Here is a 19,314-nt window from a genome sequence, read left to right as displayed (position 1 = left end):
CTCATACTGGGGATGCCCTGACTCATATTGGGGACCCCTGACCCATACTGGGGACCCCTGACCCATATTGGGCGCGCTTTGAGCCATATTGGGGACCCCCGACTCATTTTGGGGACCACCGACTCGTATTGGGGACCACCGACTCATATTAGGACCCCCCCCCGACCTATACTGGGGACACTTTTAGTCATAGTGGGGGCCCCCAACCTGTATTGGGGACCACTGACTTATCCTGAGACCACCAACTCATATTGGGGACACTCCGAGCCATATTGGGGATCCTCGACATATTTTGGGACCCCCGACTCATATTGGGGACCACCAACCTGTACTGGGGACCCCCGACTCATATTGGGGACCACCGACTCATATTGGGATCCCTTGACTCATACTGGGGACCACCGACTCATATTGGGATCTTCTGGCCCATATTGGGGACCCCCGACCCGTATTGGGGACCCCAGACTCATATTGGGGACCACTCACCCATATTGGGGACACTTCAAGTCATATTGGGGATCCTCGACTCATATTGGGGACCACCGACTCATATCGGGACCCAATCACCCGTACTGGGGACCCCTGACTCCTATTAGGGACCCCTGACCCATATCAGGACCCCCGACTCATATTGGGGACACATGGAGCCATATTGGGGCCCCCCAACCCATACTGGGGACACTTCAAGTCATACTGGGGACCCCTGAGTCATACTGGGGACCACTGACCCATATTGGGGATCCCTGGCCCATATTTGGGACACTTTGAGCCATATGGGGACCCCCAACTCATACTGAGGACCCCCGACTCATATTGGGGACCACCAACCTATATTGGGGACACATCAAGCCATATTGGGGACCCCCCGAGCCATATTGGGACTCATCCACCCACATCGGGACGCCCTGACCCATAGAGGGGACCCCTGACCCATATTGGGGACCACTGACTCATATTGGGGACCCCCGACTCATATTGGGGACACTTCAAGTCGTATTGGGGACCCCCGGAGCCGTATTTGAGGGGTCTGTGCCCCGTTCCATGGTGGTGTCACCTGTGGCAGTGCCATGCTGTGCCCTGTTCTGTGCCAGTGTCACCCGTGTCACTGCCATGCGGTGCCATGCCGTGCTGGTGACACCCCTGTCACTGCCATGCGGTGCCATGCCGTGCTGGTGACACCCGTGTCACTGCCATGCCATGCCCTGCCGTGCCAGTGTCACCCTTGTCAATGCCCTGCCATGCAGTGCCATGCCATGCTGGTGACACCCGTGTCACTGCCGTGCCGTGCCGTGCTGGTGACACCCGTGTCACTGCCATGCAGTGCCGTGCCAGTGTCGGTGTCACCCCCACCATCCCTGCCATGCCCTGCCATGCAGTGCCATGCCATGCTGGTGACGCCCGTGTCACTGCCATGCCATGCCCTGCCATGCCAGTGTCACCCTTGTCAATGCCCTGCCGTGCAGTGCCATGCCATGCTGGTGACACCTGTGTCACTGCCATGCCATGCCGTGCAGTGCTGGGCCATGCCTGGGCCGTGCCGTGCTGGTGACACCCCTGTCATTCCATGCAGTGCCATGCAGTGCCATGCCATGCTGGTGACACCCGTGTCACTGCCATGCCATGCCCTGCCATGCAGTGCCATGCCATGCTGGTGACACCTCTGTCATTCCATGCCCTGCCATGCAGTGCCATGCCATGCTGGTGACACCTGTGTCACTGCCATGCCGTGCCATGCCATGCTGGTGACACCCGTGTCACTGCCATGCCATGCCCTGCCATGCAGTGCCATGCCATGCTGGTGACACCCGTGTCACTGCCATGCCATGCCCTGCTGTGCTGTGCCGTGCTGGTGACACCTGTGTCACTGCCATGCCGTGCCATGCCATGCTGGTGACACCTCTGTCATTCCATGCCCTGCCATGCAGTGCCATGCCATGCTGGTGACACCCGTGTCACTGCCATGCCATGCCCTGCCGTGCCAGTGTCACCCTTGTCAATGCCCTGCCACTCCCTGCCCTTCCGTGCCATTCCATTCCCTGCCGTGCCGTGCCAGCGTCAGCCCTGCCATTCCGTGCCCTGCCACTCCGTTCCGTGCCGTGCCAGCGTCACCCCTGCCCTGCCATTCCGTGCCCTGCCACTCCGTTCCGTGCCATCCCATCCCGTGCCGTGCCGTGCCGTTCCCGCCGTTCCCCGCCGCTCGGGCCCCGCCGGGGCCGCTCGGGCCGCTCCTCCCGGTGTGACTCAGGCGCTCGGAATGCGCCGGCGGCGCGTGGGCGCTGCCCGGGCCGCTGCCATTGCCTAGAAAGGGCATCGCCGGGCTCACGGGGACACCGGGGACACAGCGGGGCCATCGCCGGGCCCACGGGGACACCGGGGACACAGCGGGGACACCGCTGAGCCCACGGGGACACCGGGGACACAGCGGGGACACCGCTGAGCCCACGGGGCCGCTGTGGCCACCACGGGACTCACAATGAGCCCACGGGGCCACCAAGGGGCCACTGCTGAGCCCACGGGGCCACCAGGGCCACCATGGGGCCACCAAGGCCACCACGGCTACCTGTGACCAACAGGCCTGGCGCTGCCACGACGGTGCCACCGCTGTGGCCACCATGGCCCTGCCGTGGGCTTGTGTGGGTGGGCACACAGGTGTGGGCACAGGTGGTGCCAGGTGCTGGCAGCGCCATGCGGGCAGCACTGAGTGTCCCCCCAAGTCCCCCCAGTGCCCCCAGTTCCTCCCAGTATCCCCCCAGTCCTTCCCAGTGCCCCCCAGGCCCTTCCCGGTCCTGCCCCACATCTGGCAGCTGTTGCACATCTGGCACCGCCCCCGTGCCCCCCCCCCCTTTGCCAGCCGCTAATTTTAAACACGGGACCCCCCCCCCTTGACCGCCCCCCACTGGGCACGGGACTGGGACGTGGCACTGGGGGGCACTGGGGGGCACTGGGGGGCAGTGGGGGTAAATAGGGGGGACTGGGGGTACTGGGGGGCACTGGGAGCACGGGGAGGCTGGCAATGGGGCAGGGGGCTATGGGGCAGTCTATGGGGCAGGGCTGGGGGTGTGTGCCAGGCCTGGCAGTGGGGCAGGGCTGGCTATGGGGCAGGGCTATAGGGCAGGGCCCGCGGGGTGTGGGGCAGGGCCGTGGGGCAGGGCTGGGTGTGGGGGCAGGGCTGGGTGTGGGGCAGGGCTATAGGGCAGGGCCCGCAGGGTGTGGGGCAGGGCCGTGGGGCAGGGCTGGGTGTGGGGCAGGGCTGGGTGTGGGGCAGGGCCGTGGGGCAGGGCTGGGTGTGGGGCAGGGCTGGCGCCGCGGCAGCGCTGACGCGTTGTGGTTTCGCTACTTCCGATATAAAACTCTGTTTAATGTCTGTGTGTGCAGCATCGCCATGGCGACCCCAGCCCCCCCCCCCGGGCCCCACCGGGCCCTCCCCGGGTCCCACTGGGCCCCACCGAGCCCCCCGGCCCCACCGGACCCGGCTATGGGGCTCACACGGGGATCGACGTGGGGTGTCCCGGCTGTGGGGCACGGGAGGTGCTCGATGTGGGGTGTGCCATGGGGCAGGGAGCTCGCTTGCTGTGGGGCGCACAGACCCTGTGCCGTGGGGCACCACACCCCCTTGCCATGGGGCACTGGACCTCCTTTCAGTGGGGCACACAGTCCCTGTGCCATGGGACACTGAACCCGCTTTCTATGGGGCAGGGAACCCACTTTCTGTGGGGCACACAGTCCCTGTGCCCTGGGGCATGAAGCCGCCTTTCTGTGGGGCACGTAGGGCATGAAGCCGCCTTTCTGTGGGGCACATGGGGCACTGATCCCCTCGCCATGGGGCACATGCAGCACAGATCCCCTTTCTATGGGGCACTGACCCCTCTCTCTATGGGGCACGAAGCCCCCTTTCCGTGGGGCACAGATCCCCCTCGCCATGGGGCACTGAACCCGCTTTCTGTGGGGCACTGACCCCCCTCCCCATGGGACACCGAGCCCCCTTTCCATGGGGCATGAAGCCCCCTCCCCATGGGGCACATGGGGCACAAAGCCCCCTCTCCATGGGGCACACAAAGTCCCCTTTCTATGGGGCACGGATTCCCCTTTCCAGGGGATATTGACCCTCCTCTCTATGGGGCACGGATCCCCTTTCTATGGGGCACACAAAGTCCCCTTTCTATGGGGCACTGATGCCCCTTTCTATGGGGCACTGACCCCCTCCTCTCTATGGGGCACGGATCCCCTTTCTATGGGGCACGGATCCCCCTTTCTATGGGGCACATGGGGCACGGATCCCCCTTTTTATGGGGCACGAGGCTCCTTCTCCCCCCTCTCCATCCCGGTTCCGCCGCCTCCTCCTCGTCTCCGTTCGGTTCCGTTCGGTTCCGTTCGGTTCCGTTCGGTTCCGTTCGGCCCCGTTCGGTTCCGTTCGGTTCCGTTCGGTTCCGTTCGGCGCCGTTCGGTTCCGTTCGGTGCCGTTCGGTTCCGTTCGGCCCCGTTCGGCCCCGTTCGGCTCCGTTCGGTGCCGTTCGGCTCCGTTCGGCTCCGTGCGGGGCTCGCTCCGCCGCTCGCCCATTCGCGGTTCCCGGGAGGGGTCCGCGCTCTCCCGGGGCGGTCCCGGGGCGGTCCCGGGGCGGGCGGAACCAAACCCGGTCCCTCCTCCATCCCCCCCCGCCCTCCCCTCCCTTCCCGTTCCCCCCCCGCTCCGCCGCCGCCGCGGCCTCGTCTCTCCCGGGGCGGAGCGAAACGTTTAAAAGCGTTTCCCTTCTTGGAGTAAAACTCAGAGACTTGGGGGAGCCCCCGGGAGCCCCCCCATGGCCGGGACCCCTCCCCACCACCACCACCACCACCATCATCATCATCATCATCATCATCATCCCCATCCCCAGCACCGGGAGTTCCCCCCCTTCCCCTTCACCGCCCACCACCCCCGGGACCCCCGCCCGGTGCCGGTGAGTAACGGGGAAGCCCCTGGAAGGTTCCGGGGCGGCGGGAGAGCGGGGCCGGGGCCGTGGCCTCGTGCCCGGCATGGCGGGAAGGGCCCGCGGGGTCCCGCCACATCGCGCCGGGAGCGCTCCGCGTTCCCCCGGGGCTGCCGCCGGTGCCCATCGACGGCCCGAGGCTACCGGAGCTCGGGGTTTTTTTTTTTTTGGGTGGTTTTTTTTGGGGGGGTTTTGTTGGGTTTGTGGCGGTGGTGGTGGCGGAGCGGGGGGGAGGACGAACCGGGGGGGCGGTGGCGCCGGGCGGGTGATTCATCCTTTCCCCCCGGCGCCGACGGGCGCGGACGGGGCGGCCCCTGCCCGCCCCCGCCCCCGCTTGGCCCGAGCGACGCCGGAGCCGCCCCGGGCCTGGGAACCCCAAAAAATTCCCGATACCCCCAGCCCCAAACCCGGCATGAGAGCCCCAACCACATAGATCACCCCCGGAAGCCCAAATTTCAAACCCACCCCCCTCGCCCGGACCCGCAAACTCAGGGAGTTTGGGAACCCCTAAATTCCGGACACCCCAAACCCGGCATGAGAGCCCCAAACCGCACAGATCACCCCCTAAACCACTCGGGAACCCCAAATTTCAAACCCACCCTTTCGCCCGGACCCCCAAACTCAGGGAGCCGCTGCGGTTTGGGGACCCCAAAATTCCAGACACCCCACCCGGCCCCAAACCCCATAGATCACCCCCCTACCCCATCCGGGAACCCCAAATTTCAAACCCACCCCCCCTCGCCCGGACCCCCAAACTCAGGGAGTTTGGGAACCCCAAAATTCCGGACACCTCACGCGGCATGACCCCCCCCCGGTCTGGGACCCCCAAAACCCTGCAGACCCCCCGCCCACATTGGAACCCCAAATCTCAACCCCCTCCTCGCCCGGACCCCCAAATCCACGGAGCCCCCCCAGGTTTGGGGGTCCCAGGTCTCACCTGGCGTGACCCCCAAATCTCAGCCCTCTGCCGATGTGGGACCCCCAAAACCCTACAGACCCCCCCATCCCGGGGCCTGGACACCCCCAAACCCCCTCGGGGTCGGTGTGGGACCCCCCCCTCACCACCGCAGCCCCCAGACCCATCTTTGAGATCCCCCCAAAAACCACAACACCCCCGCCGGCCTCACCCCTTTGTCCTTGGGACCCCCAACCCTCCGAGCCCCCTCCCACACCCCCAAACCCCCATGGGACCCCCAAACCCCCCTCCTCCCCAAATTCCCGCATTCCGGGCGGCGCCGCTGCTTTTCCCCACTCCGGTTTTGGGGCCGAATTTGGGAATTTGGGAAATTTGGGAATTTTGGCACCGGGCCCCCCCCCAGAACCCCCCCCCCGCCTCCTCGCCCGGTGCCGCCCCCGCCCGGGGCCGCGGGAGCCGGAGCCGGTCGGGGCGGCCGAACCGGCACCGCCCTGGCGCCGGGGGGGGGGCACCGGGAGGGGCCCCCAAAAACCAGGGGGCACCCCCCCCTAAAACAAACCACCACCCCAAAATTTAGGGGGGGGGGTCCAAATCCCAGGACCCCCGAGCCCTCCCAGCCTCGTTGCGGTGCCGCCACGTCCGGTACCGGCGACACCGCTGACTGTCGCGATAGTCGCGACCCCCGGTGTGGAGATGGGGTGGGGGCGCCCCTAAACCCGCCCCCCCCCCCGGTGCCGCCGCCGCCGCTGTTTACCCCCATTTTTTGGGCCGGTTCCACCCGATTCCCTTTGAAGTCGCCCCGTTGTCGTGACGACGCTGATGTCACGACAGGGCGGGGCCTCGTGGGTCGCACATGGCGCCTGCAGAGCCCCGGGGACATCGGGGACAACCGGGAGCGGCCACCGGGCATGGCTGGGGAGGGGGGACAGCGGGGGTGGTGGCACCGGGGGGGGACACGCGGGTCGCGACACCTTGGGGACATCTGGAGGGGCTGGGACAGCGAGGGGACAGCGAGGGGACACTGGGGACGTGGCACGGGACGGGGCTGGGGTTGGGGACAGCCACCGCAGCCGTGTCGCGGCGTGGCGGCCTCAAACCTGTCCCGGTTTTGTGTCCCCAACCCCCTGTCCCGGTTTTGTCCCGTGTCCTCAACTTTGTCCCTTCTCCCGGTGTCCCCAAACCGCCTGTCCCGACTTTGTGTCCCCAACTTTGTCCCCCTGAAGTGTCCCCCAAGCCTGTCGCAGTTTTGTGGCGCCGCTCCTGTCCCGGTGCCACCGTCCCCTTCCGTGTCCCCATCTCCACGCTGACCCCCCTGGACACCCCCGAAAATACCTGGAGACCCCCTTGGACCCCCCCCCCAAAAAACATCTGGAATGCCCGAAAACACCTGGAGACCCCCTTGGACACCCCCAAAAATGCCCGAAACCCCTGGAGATCCCCAAAATACCTGAAACCCCCTGGACACCCCCAAAAACACCTGGAGACCCCCCCAAAAACACCTGGAGACCCCCTGGATTCTCCCCAAATACCTGAAACCCCCCTGGAGATCCCCAAAATACCTGAAACCCCCCTGGACCCCCCCAAAAACACCTGGAGACCCCCCTGGAACCCCAAAACCACCTGGAGACCCCCAAAAACACCCAAAACTCCCCAAAAACACCTGAACCCCCCCCTGGATCCCCCCAAAAATACCTGGAGCCCCTAAAAACACCTGAATTTACCCCGGACCACCCCCCCCCTCCCCAAAACTACCTGGAGCTCACCTGGACCTGCAAAAAACACCTGGAGACCCCCCCAAAAAACACCTGGAGACCCCCCCAAAAAACACCTGGAGACCCCCCTGGACCTCCCCAAAACCACCTGGAGCCCCCCCAGGTGAGACCCCCCCTCATTTTCCCCCCTTTTCCCCACAGGTTCCTCCTCGCCCGGACGCCGCCGCGGGACCAGCGGGACCCTCACCTTGAGGGGGGGGTTTGGGGGGGGGTCCCTGACCCCTCCTCACCCCTCCCCCACCACTGGGGGTCCGAGCCCTCCCCTCCCCCACCCACCCCGCTGCTGCCCGCCGGGGTTCCTGGCTTTGGGATTTTTTACCTTTTTTGCCCAAAATCACATTGCCAGGGATTTCCAACGGGCCCCAGCCCCCACCGCCCGTCCGGGGAGGGGGATTTTTATTTTTATTTTATTTTTTGGGGAGGGGATTTTTATTTTTTTATTTTTGGGGAGGGGGATTTTTGTTTGATTTTTATTTTTTGGGGGGGGGAATTTTTGTTTTTATTTTTTGGGGGGAGGAGGATTTTTGTTTTTATTTTTTGAGGAGGGGGATTTTTGATTTGATTTTTTTGGGGAGGGGGATTTTTGTTTTGATTTTACATTTTAGGGGAGGGGGATTTTTTTGGGTGGTTTTTTATTTTTGTTTTTATTTTATTTTTGGGGTTTTTTGGGTTTGTTTTTTTGGGGTGCTGGGGGGGCAGGGCTTAGCCCACCTGTGAACAGAGTCCAGCAGCGCCGTGTTCACAGTGGCTAAGTTCCGCCCCCGCCCCCTTTTACCCGCGCTGAGGGACGACCCCCTCCCCAAAACAACAAAAATTTCAAACCAATTAAAATTTTAGACGCCCCCCCCCCGAAAAAACAAACCAAACCCCCGCTTAGAGCAGCGGGATCGCCCTAAAAACCTGAATTTCCACCCCAAAAATTCAGAGTTTTGTAGGATGATGGAAACACAAAACTCACCCCCACACCTTGTGGGACCCCTCCCCATTTTGTGGGACCCCCAAATTTTGGGACCCCCGGGCCCCGCCCCCGGGCGCCGCCCCCGGTGCCCGCTGAGCTGATTTGCAGTTGCTTTGGATAAACTGGCTCAGTTCAGCAGGAACAGGGGTCGGGCCCCCTCACCCCAAAAACCCCCCCGGGGGTCCCCAATTCCCCACGAGACCCCTCCCCAAAAATTCCTTCTGTCAATCCCTGAGCTCGCCCAGACCCTAAAAATCCCCAAAATTACGGGGGGTGTCACAGGATTTTGGGGTTTTTTTGAGGAGGAATTTTGAGGTTTGGGGTTTTTTTTGGGGGGAATTTGGGGTTTTTTGGGTTTTTTTTGGGGGGGATTGGGGGGATTTTTGGTGGGGGCCTTGGGGTTTTTGGGGGGGATCCAGGGGTTTTTAGGGGAAATTTGAGGTTTTGGGGAGGAATTTTGAGGTTTACGGGTTTTTTTGCGGGGGGTCCAGGGGGTTTTTGGTGGGAATTTTGGGGTTTTGGGTTTTTTTGGGGGGGAGGTCCAGGGGTTTTTGGTGGGAATTTTGAGTTTTTTGGGGGGGAGGGGGATCCAGGGGGTTTTTGGTGGGAATTTGGTTTTTTTTTTACTTTTCTTGGGGGGGGTTTCACTGTTTTTCTCTCTCCCTCCCCTTTCCCGGTCCCGGGCGAGCCCCGGCGGCTCCGGGTGAGTCACGGGAGGATTTTTGGGGGGGTCCGGGGGGGGCCCCGCCCACGAGAGGCCCCCGGAGGGGGAAGGGAGGGTTCGGCGCGCAGCCCCTCCCCCAACCGTTCCCTGTTTGTTTCCCAAAATAAACGCGGCGGCGCCGATTCCAGGGAATTTCCCTGACGTCATTGGGGGCGTGGTTTGGGTGTTGGCCACGCCCTCGGAGCGGCCACACCCTTGGTGGGGGGAGGGGAGGCTCAACACGTGGATTTGCCCCGCCCAAAAAAAAAAGGGCGCGGCGCCTTTAAGCTGTGGCCACGCCCCCGCTGCGCTCCTATTGGCTGGCGTGATGTCTCGGCTGTCAATCAGCGCGGGGCGGGGTGAGCTGTCAATCAGAGCGAGGGTGACCAATCAGAGTGGAGTGAGGGCGGGGGCGGGGCTTGGGATCCATTCATGAAGTTGTGGCGGTGGCGGGAAACGCGGGAGGGGCGGGAGCGCCCCAAAACCACCGGGGAAACCCCGGGAATGAACCGAGGGCACCCCCAGACCCACCGGGAGCCCCCCAAAGCCCCGGGAGACCCCCGGGAACGCACTGAGAGCGCCCCCAGACCCACCGAGACCTCCCCAAGGACACCGAGACCCCCTCGAAACTCTCCCCAGGAGCCTCTCAAGGACCCCCAGGATCCCCAAGAACCCCCTGAAGACACCGACACCCCCCCAATGGGGGACAGCGGGACCCCCTTGGGGACGCAGAGACCCTCGAGACCCCCGGGACACCCCCAATGTTCGCCCCCCTCCCCAGATATCCCCTCCAGGAGCTCCCCACTCTCCTCTGCAACGCCCCAAAAAATCAAACACGGCCCCGTGGGGGTGGGCAGGACATAAAAAATCTCTTTTATTATTTACTGGGAGGGGGCTGAGAACAGCCTGAACACCCCCAAATCCTTGTGGGGCTCATTGAGGGGGGTTCAGGGGTCGTTCCCGGGGGGTTTTGGGGCTCAGGAGAGCCTGGACTCCCCCAGATCCCCCCAGAGAGGGTTTAGGGCTCGTTCCCCGGGGGTTTTGGGGCTGTTGTCAGCCCAGACTCCCCCAAATCCTTATGGGGCTCGCTGAGGGGGGTTCAGGGCTCGTTACCCAGGGATTTTTGGGGTTCAGCCGCGGCCCTTCTTGGCTCTGTCCTTGTCCTTGCCGGCCTTGGGCGCCGTGACCAGCGCCAGCTTTTTGGGCAGCGCTCCCTGCGCTCGCTGCACGGTCTCCTGCTCGATCCGCATCCGGATCCCGACCTCCAGCCGCTGCCAGAACATCGGGGAGGGGTCAGGGGGGGCACAGCGAGACCCCCCCAGCCCCCTCAGGGACCCCTCCTCACCTTCTTCAGCTTCTGCTGCTGGATCACGCGGAGCTTCTTGGGGGCGATGGTGCGGCCTGCGGGGAGCGAGGCTGGGATCAGACCCCCGAGACCCCTCAGGAGGGCACCGGAGACCCCCCCAGGGCTTCACCGGGACCCTCCCGCCCAACCGGGGCCTCCCTCACAGCCCCAGTGCCTGAGGCCTGGTCCCGCCCCCATCTCGGGGATCCGCGGAGGGACCCCCGGATCGGTCTGGGCCGCGTTCCCCGGGCTTTGGGAGCCTCCGCACCTCCTTTCCGCGGGCCCCGAGTGCTCCGGACCGCCGCTGCCGCCGCCGCTTTGGGGCGCTTGGCCGCGGCCTTGGGGCGGCCCTGCGCCATGGCGGCCGTGAGGGAGCGCGGGGCATGCTGGGATATACTGGGGAAAAAATGCCGCTAGGGGTTGTGGGATATACCGGGGCGTTTCTGCCTCAAAGGGTGTCGGGATATACCAGGGCGAAAATGCCGCAAAGAGTGCTGGGATGTACCGGGGCGGAAGTGCCGGAAAGGGTGCTGGGATATACCGGGTCAATTTTGCCACAATGGATGTCGGGATATACCGCGGCATTGGTGCCCCAGGACCTCCACAGAGTGTCCTAAGCCCCTCCAGGACCCTCTGGACCCCCGACGCGTTCCTGTTGTCCTGGAGGATTTCATGGAGTCCCCCCCGGAGGGGATTTCACCCCCTCGGATGGAATTTGCGCGACTGTCGTAAAAACTGCCGCAAAGCGCTGACCCTGGGCCCCCTTCCCTGGTTTTAGGGGTCCCTGCGCCCCCCGTGTCGTCCTCCCCCACCCGGGGATCCCCTCCCCGCCCCCGCCACTTCCATGCCCATATAAGGCAGCGCTGACGTCACTGGGAAAAGGGGCGGGGCCACGCACGGGACAAGGCGGGGAAATCCGCTTCCGCATGCCCATATAAGGGCAAAAAGGGGCGGAACCACCCCTGCGAACCCCCCCCGGGGTTTTTCAGGCCCCCCCCCCCCCCATTTTCCCAGCCCCCGGGGCCGTTTTTGGGGGTGCTGGGGCGCGGCTGTTACAAACTCTGTGTTTATTTTCACTATTCACACGCTCCCTCGCGCCCAACAGCAGTTCATGTGCAACCTCCAGCGTCGGGGGCTTTGGGGGTCCCGGAGTGGGGAGGGGTCCTGGTGGGTCTGGGGGCGCTCCAGAAGGGCCCCTGGGGGGTGTCCGGGATGGGGGGAGTCTTGGCACTTCATTACACAGGACAGACACTGGGGGGGGGCAGGGGAGGGGTCCCCAAGGAAGCCAAGCACGGGATGGGGGAGGGGTTCGGGGGGGGGTCCATGCGCCCCCCAACCCCCAAATTCTGTACAGCAACGAGAGGGGAAGGGGGAGAACGAAGAGATGGACCCCGATTTTGGGGGGGGCTGGGGGGCAGCAGGGAGACCCCTCCCCCCTCATTGCTCGGGAGGAAAAAGGGGAAACTGAGGCACGGGGATGGGGGGGGTGAAAGGGGGAACCCAGGCCGTGGGGGGTTGGGGTGGTTGGGGGGTCCCTGCGCCCCCACCCCGTGCTGGGGGGGGGGGCAGCGGAGACGCGGAGGGAGCGCGGGGGGAGGGGCGGGTAAGGCACTTGACCAAACGTCAGGAGACCTGGGGGGGACACACCTGGGGACACCCCCGGACCCCCGGGCCGAGTGGGGTGGGGGGAGGCTCCTGGTGACCCCCCCCGATCACTCCCAGGGGGTTCCCACCAAACCGTGCCTCAGTTTCCCCTGAGAACCAAGCCCTGGGGGAAGGGGGGCCCGTGTCCCCCTCCCCCACCCCAGTCACACACAGTGTCGTCGTCCCCCCCCCAGCCTGGGGAGGGGGGAGGGGGCAATAAGGGGGACCCCTCCCAATTTGGGGGGAGGACACACACAAACAGGTGAGGACCCCCCACTTTGTGACACACACCTGGGGACACACACCTGGGGACACGTGACCTTGGGAGGGGCGGGGCACAGAGGTCACCTGGGGGGGGGGGACACATGCGGGGGGGGCTGCCCAGAGCCATGGGGGGGTCCCTGGGGTGGGGACACGAGGGGGGGGGAGGGGGGGACACACACATGCGGGTGCCTGGAGGGGAACGGGGGGGGGCCCTGGGGGGGCACAAGACCCCAGACCCCCCCCCCGTCTGGGCCCCCCCAATGCTGGAGGGGGCAGCTGCGCTTGTGCCGAGAGGCTGCTGCCCCTCCCCCCCCCAAAAACCCCCAAATTCTGAGGGGAGGAGGGGACAGGACCCACGGGGGCCTCAGTGTGGGGTCCCTGCCCCTGAGGGGGGGGTCCCTGCCCCTGGGAGTGCCCATCTGCCTTTGAGGGGGGGGGGGGTCCCTAAACCACACAGGTCCCTTGCTGGTGGGACCCTCCCCCCCTATTTGTGGGGAGGGGTCCCCAGGTGGGGAATGGCGGGGGGGGATCCCTACACCCCTCACCTGTCTGTGGTGGTGGGGGGGGGGTCCCTACTCCTACACGGGTGCATTGAGGGGGTCATGGGGTGGGTCACACACCCCCTCCCCCCCCCATTTCAGGGCAGAATCCCCTCCCCATTTCGGGGGTCCATCCCCAGGCGGGGGGGGCTCAGGGGGGGGTCACTGCAGCCCCTCCCCCGCGGGCCCCCCCTCGGGCTCGGGCCCCCCCGCCTCGAAGGGGGGCTCGGGGCCCATGAGCTCGGGCTCCAGCTTGCCCGTGTCGTTGATGAAGGAGGTGTAGGAGTCGCCCTCGGCCATGAGCAGCTTCAGCTTGGGGATCCAGCTCTTGCGCACCACGCGCCGCGCGTTGGTGCACATGTCGGCCGCGATGGCGTTCATCTCGCTCTCCTTGAAGTTGGGAGCGAAGTTCTGGCAGTAAACTGGGGAACACACACGGGGACAGGGTCATCAGGGAGCCAGGGGGGTTGGGTTTGGGTGGGAAATAATGTGGGCTGGTGTCTCTGTGGGGTCACCTGTGTGCCCCTCTGTGCCCTCTCTGGGGCTCCCCCGTGCTCTTCCTGAGGTCACTCCTGTCCCACCTTGTGTCCCCCTAAGGTCACTCCTGTCCCACCTTGTCCCTTCCCTGGGGTCACCTTGTGTCCCCCTGAGGTCACTCCTGTCCCACCTTGTCCCCCCCTGAGGTCACTCCTGTCCCACCTTGTCCCTTCCCTGGTGTCACCTTGTGTCCCCCTGAGGTCACTCCTGTCCCACCTTGTCCCCCCCCTGGGGTCCCTCCTCTCCACCTCTCCCCTTTCCCCCTCCATTCCCTCCCTGTCCCTCCTGGGGTCCCCTCTCTCTCCCCTTTCCCCCATTCCCCCAAGCCCCCTGACCCCTCCATCCCTCCCGAGCTCCCCGAGCCCCCCACTCACATTTCATAGCGTGCAGCACCCGGCTGTCCCCCCCTGAGCCCCCCACTCACATTTCCAGCGTGCAGCACCCGGCTGTCCCCACCTGAGCCCCCCACTCACATTTCACAGCGTGCAGCACCCGGCTGTCCCCACCCCTGAGCCCCCCACTCACATTTGACAGCGTGCAGCACCCGGCTGTCCCCCTGAGCCCCCCACTCACATTTGACAGCGTGCAGCACCCGGCTGTCCCCTGAGACGGCGTGCAGCACCCGGCTGTCCCCACCCCCCCACTCACATTTGACTGGCGTGCAGCACCGGCTGTCCCCCGAGCCCCCCACTCACATTTGACAGCGTGCAGCACCCGGCTGTCCCCCCCTGAGCCCCCCACTCACATTTCACAGCGTGCAGTACCCGGCTGTCCAGCGGTTTCCTGCTGGGGTCGTTGGTGGACGAGCGGATCCCGGTGCCGCAGCTGTTGGCCAGCGTGTTCCTGCCACGGCCCAAAACGCCCGTTTGGAACCCCAAAAAACCCCTGTGGCATCCCAAATGAGGGCAGGGGGCACCCCTGGTGGGAGGTGGGGTCTCACCTGTCGAAGAAGGAGGCGAGCAGGCGGCGCAGCAGCACCTTGTGCCGCGTGCCCGCGCTGACGTGGCAGTTCATCAGCTGCGCCCGCGTGATGTACACGTTGGTACCTGGGGACAGGGGGCCAGGGGGCTCAGGGGGGGCCTCTGGCCCAGATTGCAAAGCAAAATTTGCGTATTCGCGTATTTTGTATTCTATTTGCCCTCTGTGTGCCAGCTGGCTTCTGTTAAGAAATATATATTTATTATATATATTATATTACATTATATTACATTATATTATATTATATTACATTATATTATATTATATGACATTAAATTATATTATATTATATTATATTATATTATATTATAGTATATTACATTATATTATATTATATTATAGTATAGTATATTATAGTATATTACATTATATTATATTATATTATATTACATTACATTATATTATATTATATGACATTTAATTATATTATATTATATTGCATTATATTATATTATAGTATAGTATAGTATATGATAGTGTATATTATAGTATATTACATTATATTATATTACATTATATTACGTTATATTATATTATATTATATTATATTATATTATATTGTATTGTATTGTATTGTATTGAATTGTATTGTATTGTATTGTATTGTATTGTATTATATTATATTGTATTATATTATATTATATTATATTATATTATATTATATTATATTAGCAACTACAGCATCCCATTTGGAAATATTATATTATATTAGCATTGTATTGGATATAATCTTATATTGGAATATTATATTATATTGTAATAGAACATAATGTAATGTAATGTAATATAATGTAATGTAATTAATATAATATAATATAACATAATATAACATAACATAATATAATATAATATAATCCCATTTATAAATAATGTAATATAATATAATGTAATATAATATAATATAATATAATATAATATAATATAATATAATGTAATATAATATAATGTAATATAATATAATATATAATATAACATAACATAACATAATATAACATAACATAGTATAATATAGTATAATGTAATATAATATATATAATAAATATAATATATGCAATATAATATAATATAATATAATATAATATAATATGATATCATATAATTTAAATTTTATGGCAATTCGGAGGGAGGGGGAGGTTTTGCAATTCATAACATTTGAATTATAAAATAAATTTAAAAATAAAAAAAATTAACCTTTTAAAAATAAAAATAAAACTTAAATGTTTATCATTTAAATTAAATTTTACAGCAATCCGGAGGGGAAGGGAGGGGTTTATATTTTGCATTCCGGGCGAGGCTCCTGCCTTCCCCAGCAGCCTCCCCAAAGCCCGACAAACCCCGGAGCCCTGTGTGACCCTCCCAGTTTGCCCCAGTACCGGTGACCAGCTCCAGTTTCTCGGCGGGGTCGCCCTCGTCGTAGAGCTTGGGGTGGCAGCGGTTCCCGATCTGGGTGACGAGCTCGGCCGGCAGCGACGCCAGGTCCTGGCGCAGGCGGGCGCGGGCGCGGGGCTCCGGGGGCGGCTGCTCGGGCAGGGCCTCCACCTTCTCTGCCGCTGGGGAGGGGGCACAGGGTGGGAAAACACGGGCATGGAGCTCTGTGCGCTGTGGGGAGGGGGCTTTGGGGCTCCCCGGCAGCCCTACCAGGCCACGCCCACACGTTCTAACCACGCCCCGAACAGGGCGGGGTTTCCACCATAGCCGCACCCCCATCCCCAAGGACCCCCCCCAGAGCCCCCCCCATACCTGCAGGCCCCACGTTCATCATGCTGTACATGGTGTACATGTTACAGATCTGCCGGTACTGCTCGTCCGAGCCTTCCTCGCCCGCGTCCTCCTCCTCGTCCTCCTCGTTGTGGAAGGAGCCGGGGCTGTCGCTGGTGTAGGCGCTGGACGTGCCCCCGGGGCTGGTCTGGTCTGCAGCCGTGCCCGGCACCGGGGCCGGCACCGGGACAGGCGTGGTGCCACCGCCCCGGTACGGCGGCGCCCGGGCCAGCTCTGGCCTTGGCGCCGCCTCGGAGAAGCTTGGCCATTTTCCTGCTGCGTTGTTGCCGCCCGCCGCGCCCGGCGAGGAGGAAGAAGGGAGGGCGAGAGTCCTTGGCGGCGCCGTCCCACAGGCGCTTGACCACGAAGGTGCACTGCACGCCGTCCGGCTCGCCCTGCTCCGTCTTGACCCGCGACACCAGCGGCAGCGCGGCCGGCCAGCCCTGCGCCGCCGAGGTCTGCGCCACCGGGCTCTGCGGCTCCGAGCCCGGCGTGTCGTCCCCGTGCAGGCCCTGCGAGTCGCAGCTCGGAGAGCTCACCTGCAAACACACGGCTCTCGTTTGCCGGGGAAAAGTCGCTTTCCTCTAGGGCTCTCCTCCCCGGGGAGATGAGGAGGCTCGGAGGAAAAGGGAATTGTGGGGTTTGCAGGGTGGGCAGGATGAGGGAGCAATGAGTGAGTGAGTGGGACTCCTCTGAAGGTTGATTTACTATTATTACATTACATTATATATACATTTTTTATATATATATATATAATTATATAAAATATTATGTTACACATATACTATATATTAATATAATATAGTATACTATACTATACTATATTATACTATACCATACTCTACTATACTATATTAATATATATGTGTGATATTATATATAATCATATTTATAAATTATATATAATTAAATATTCTATATATTCTATATATTATATATATTCTATATATTATATATTATATTATTACATATTATGTATTATATATTATGTATTATATATTATGCATTATATATTATATATTATATATTATATATTATATATTATATATTATATATTATATATTATATATTTTATTTATATTATATATATTATATATTATATATTTTGTAATATATATATATAACTAAGTAATATAATAAGAACATGGAGTAAAATTAATCGCTTCCTCCTTCCATTATATTACACATATATATATATTATATATAATATTATTGTATATATAATATATATAATATATATTATATATTTTTTATATATATAATATATATAATATATATTAATTATTATATATATTATATATTATGTATATATAATATATATAATGTAATGTAATATAACAATAACTAAACCTTCTAGAACATGGGAGTCAGATTCATCTTCCTCCTTCCATTATATTACACATATATATTATATATTAATATAATATAATAATGATATTATATGATATGACATTACACAATATAACCACTGACGTAACACAACATATATAATAATACAACATATATCATATCATACAATAACAAATCAGCCTTCTAGCAATCAAGGACTCACATCGCCCACTCCCCCTGCCTTGAACCCCCACTCCAACACGGACCTTGAGGAAGAACTCGGTGCCCCTTCTCCATGATCTCCTGGATCTGCAGGAAGCCCCGCCGTGTACATCAGCAGGAACTGGTCAGCCACGTTCATGCTGAGCGGCCGGTGTAGCAGAAGCTGAGGATCTGCTGGAAGCTCTGGCGGCTGCACGGACGGCAGCTACCCACGGCGCTCTTGGAGCTGTGGAAGAGGTCTCGAAGTAGGAGCTGCTGGCGGCCAGCACGGCGGCAGTGCGCCCTTGGAAGCGTGGCCTTGACCACCACGGAGGCGCCAAGAGAAGAGCCCCTGCAGGCTGCTGCTCGTTCAGGCACTCCAGGATGCTGCTGCCAAGTTGGGGATCTCCATCTGCAGCGTCCGCCGCCATGGCGGGCGCCGGGCGGGCCTGGCGGGGAAACGGGCGAGTTGGGGACACTGGGGACATCAGTGGGGACACACTGGGGGAGTTGCGGGGACAGTGGGGACAGCACAGGGGAGTTGGGGACACTGGGGACATTGGGGACACACACTGGGGGAGTTGGGGACAGTGGGGACAGCACAGGGGAGTTGGGGACAGTGGGGACAGTGGGGACAGATGGAGGGCACTGGGGACAGCACAGGGGAGTTGGGGACAGTGGGGACAGTGGGGACACACTAGGGGAGTTGGGGACAGTGGGGACAGCGGGGGACATTGGGGACACACTGGGGGAGTTGGGGACATTGGGAACACACGGGGCCAGTTGGGGGACACTGGGGACATTGGGGACACACTGGGGAGTTAGGACAGTGGGGACAGTGGGGACACACTGGGGGAGTTGGGGACAGTGGGGACAGCACAGGGGAGTTGGGGACAGTGGGGACAGTGGGGACAGATGGAGGGCACTGGGGGGACAGCACGGGGGAGTTGGGGACACATGAGGGGCAGGGGGCACTGGGGACAAACGGGGAGTTGGGGACGTGGGGACAGTGGGGACACACGGGGGAGTTGGGGACAGTGAGGGACACATGGGAGAGTTGGGGGACACTAGGGACAGTGAGGACAGCACAGGGGGAAGTTGGGGACACTGGGGGACAGGAGGGACACGGGGGGAGTTGGGACATTGGGGACACACGGGGCATTGGGAACACATGGGGGGCATTGGGATCAAACGGGGGGCATTGGGGACAGTGGGGACAGTGGGGACAGTGGGGACACATGGGGGAGTTGGGGACACTGCGGGGACACACGGGGGGCATTGGGGACAGTGGGGACAGGTGGGGACAGCACGGGGAGTTGGGGGACAGTGGGGGCAACCAGGGTGTTTGGGACATTGAGAGGTGAACCCAATGAGGGGGCATTGGGGGACATTGAGGGGCGTTGGGG

General features: G+C 60.0%; 1 protein-coding gene and 1 pseudogene across 1 annotated transcript; both read right to left on the bottom strand.

Moving 5' to 3' along the window:
• Positions 1–10,163: 10,163 nt before the first annotated feature.
• On the bottom strand, positions 10,164–11,050 carry CUNH19orf53 (chromosome unknown C19orf53 homolog). The gene is made up of 3 exons (XM_030969877.1): positions 10,927–11,050; positions 10,659–10,714; positions 10,164–10,584 (listed from the first exon to the last, which is right to left on the bottom strand). The coding sequence occupies exons 1-3, from the start codon at positions 11,015–11,017 to the stop codon at positions 10,444–10,446; spliced, it is 288 nt and encodes a 95-aa protein (XP_030825737.1). The 5' UTR covers positions 11,018–11,050; the 3' UTR covers positions 10,164–10,443.
• Positions 11,051–12,894: 1,844 nt separating this feature from the next.
• On the bottom strand, positions 12,895–18,357 carry LOC115916188 (annotated as a pseudogene).
• Positions 18,358–19,314: the final 957 nt, after the last annotated feature.

This window comes from Camarhynchus parvulus, unplaced genomic scaffold (assembly GCF_901933205.1).
Source record: "Camarhynchus parvulus unplaced genomic scaffold, STF_HiC, whole genome shotgun sequence".
In the NCBI taxonomy this organism is placed as follows: domain Eukaryota; kingdom Metazoa; phylum Chordata; class Aves; order Passeriformes; family Thraupidae; genus Camarhynchus; species Camarhynchus parvulus.
The sequence above is the reverse complement of the archived record's forward strand: the minus strand, read 5'-3'. Positions and strand labels throughout refer to the sequence as shown.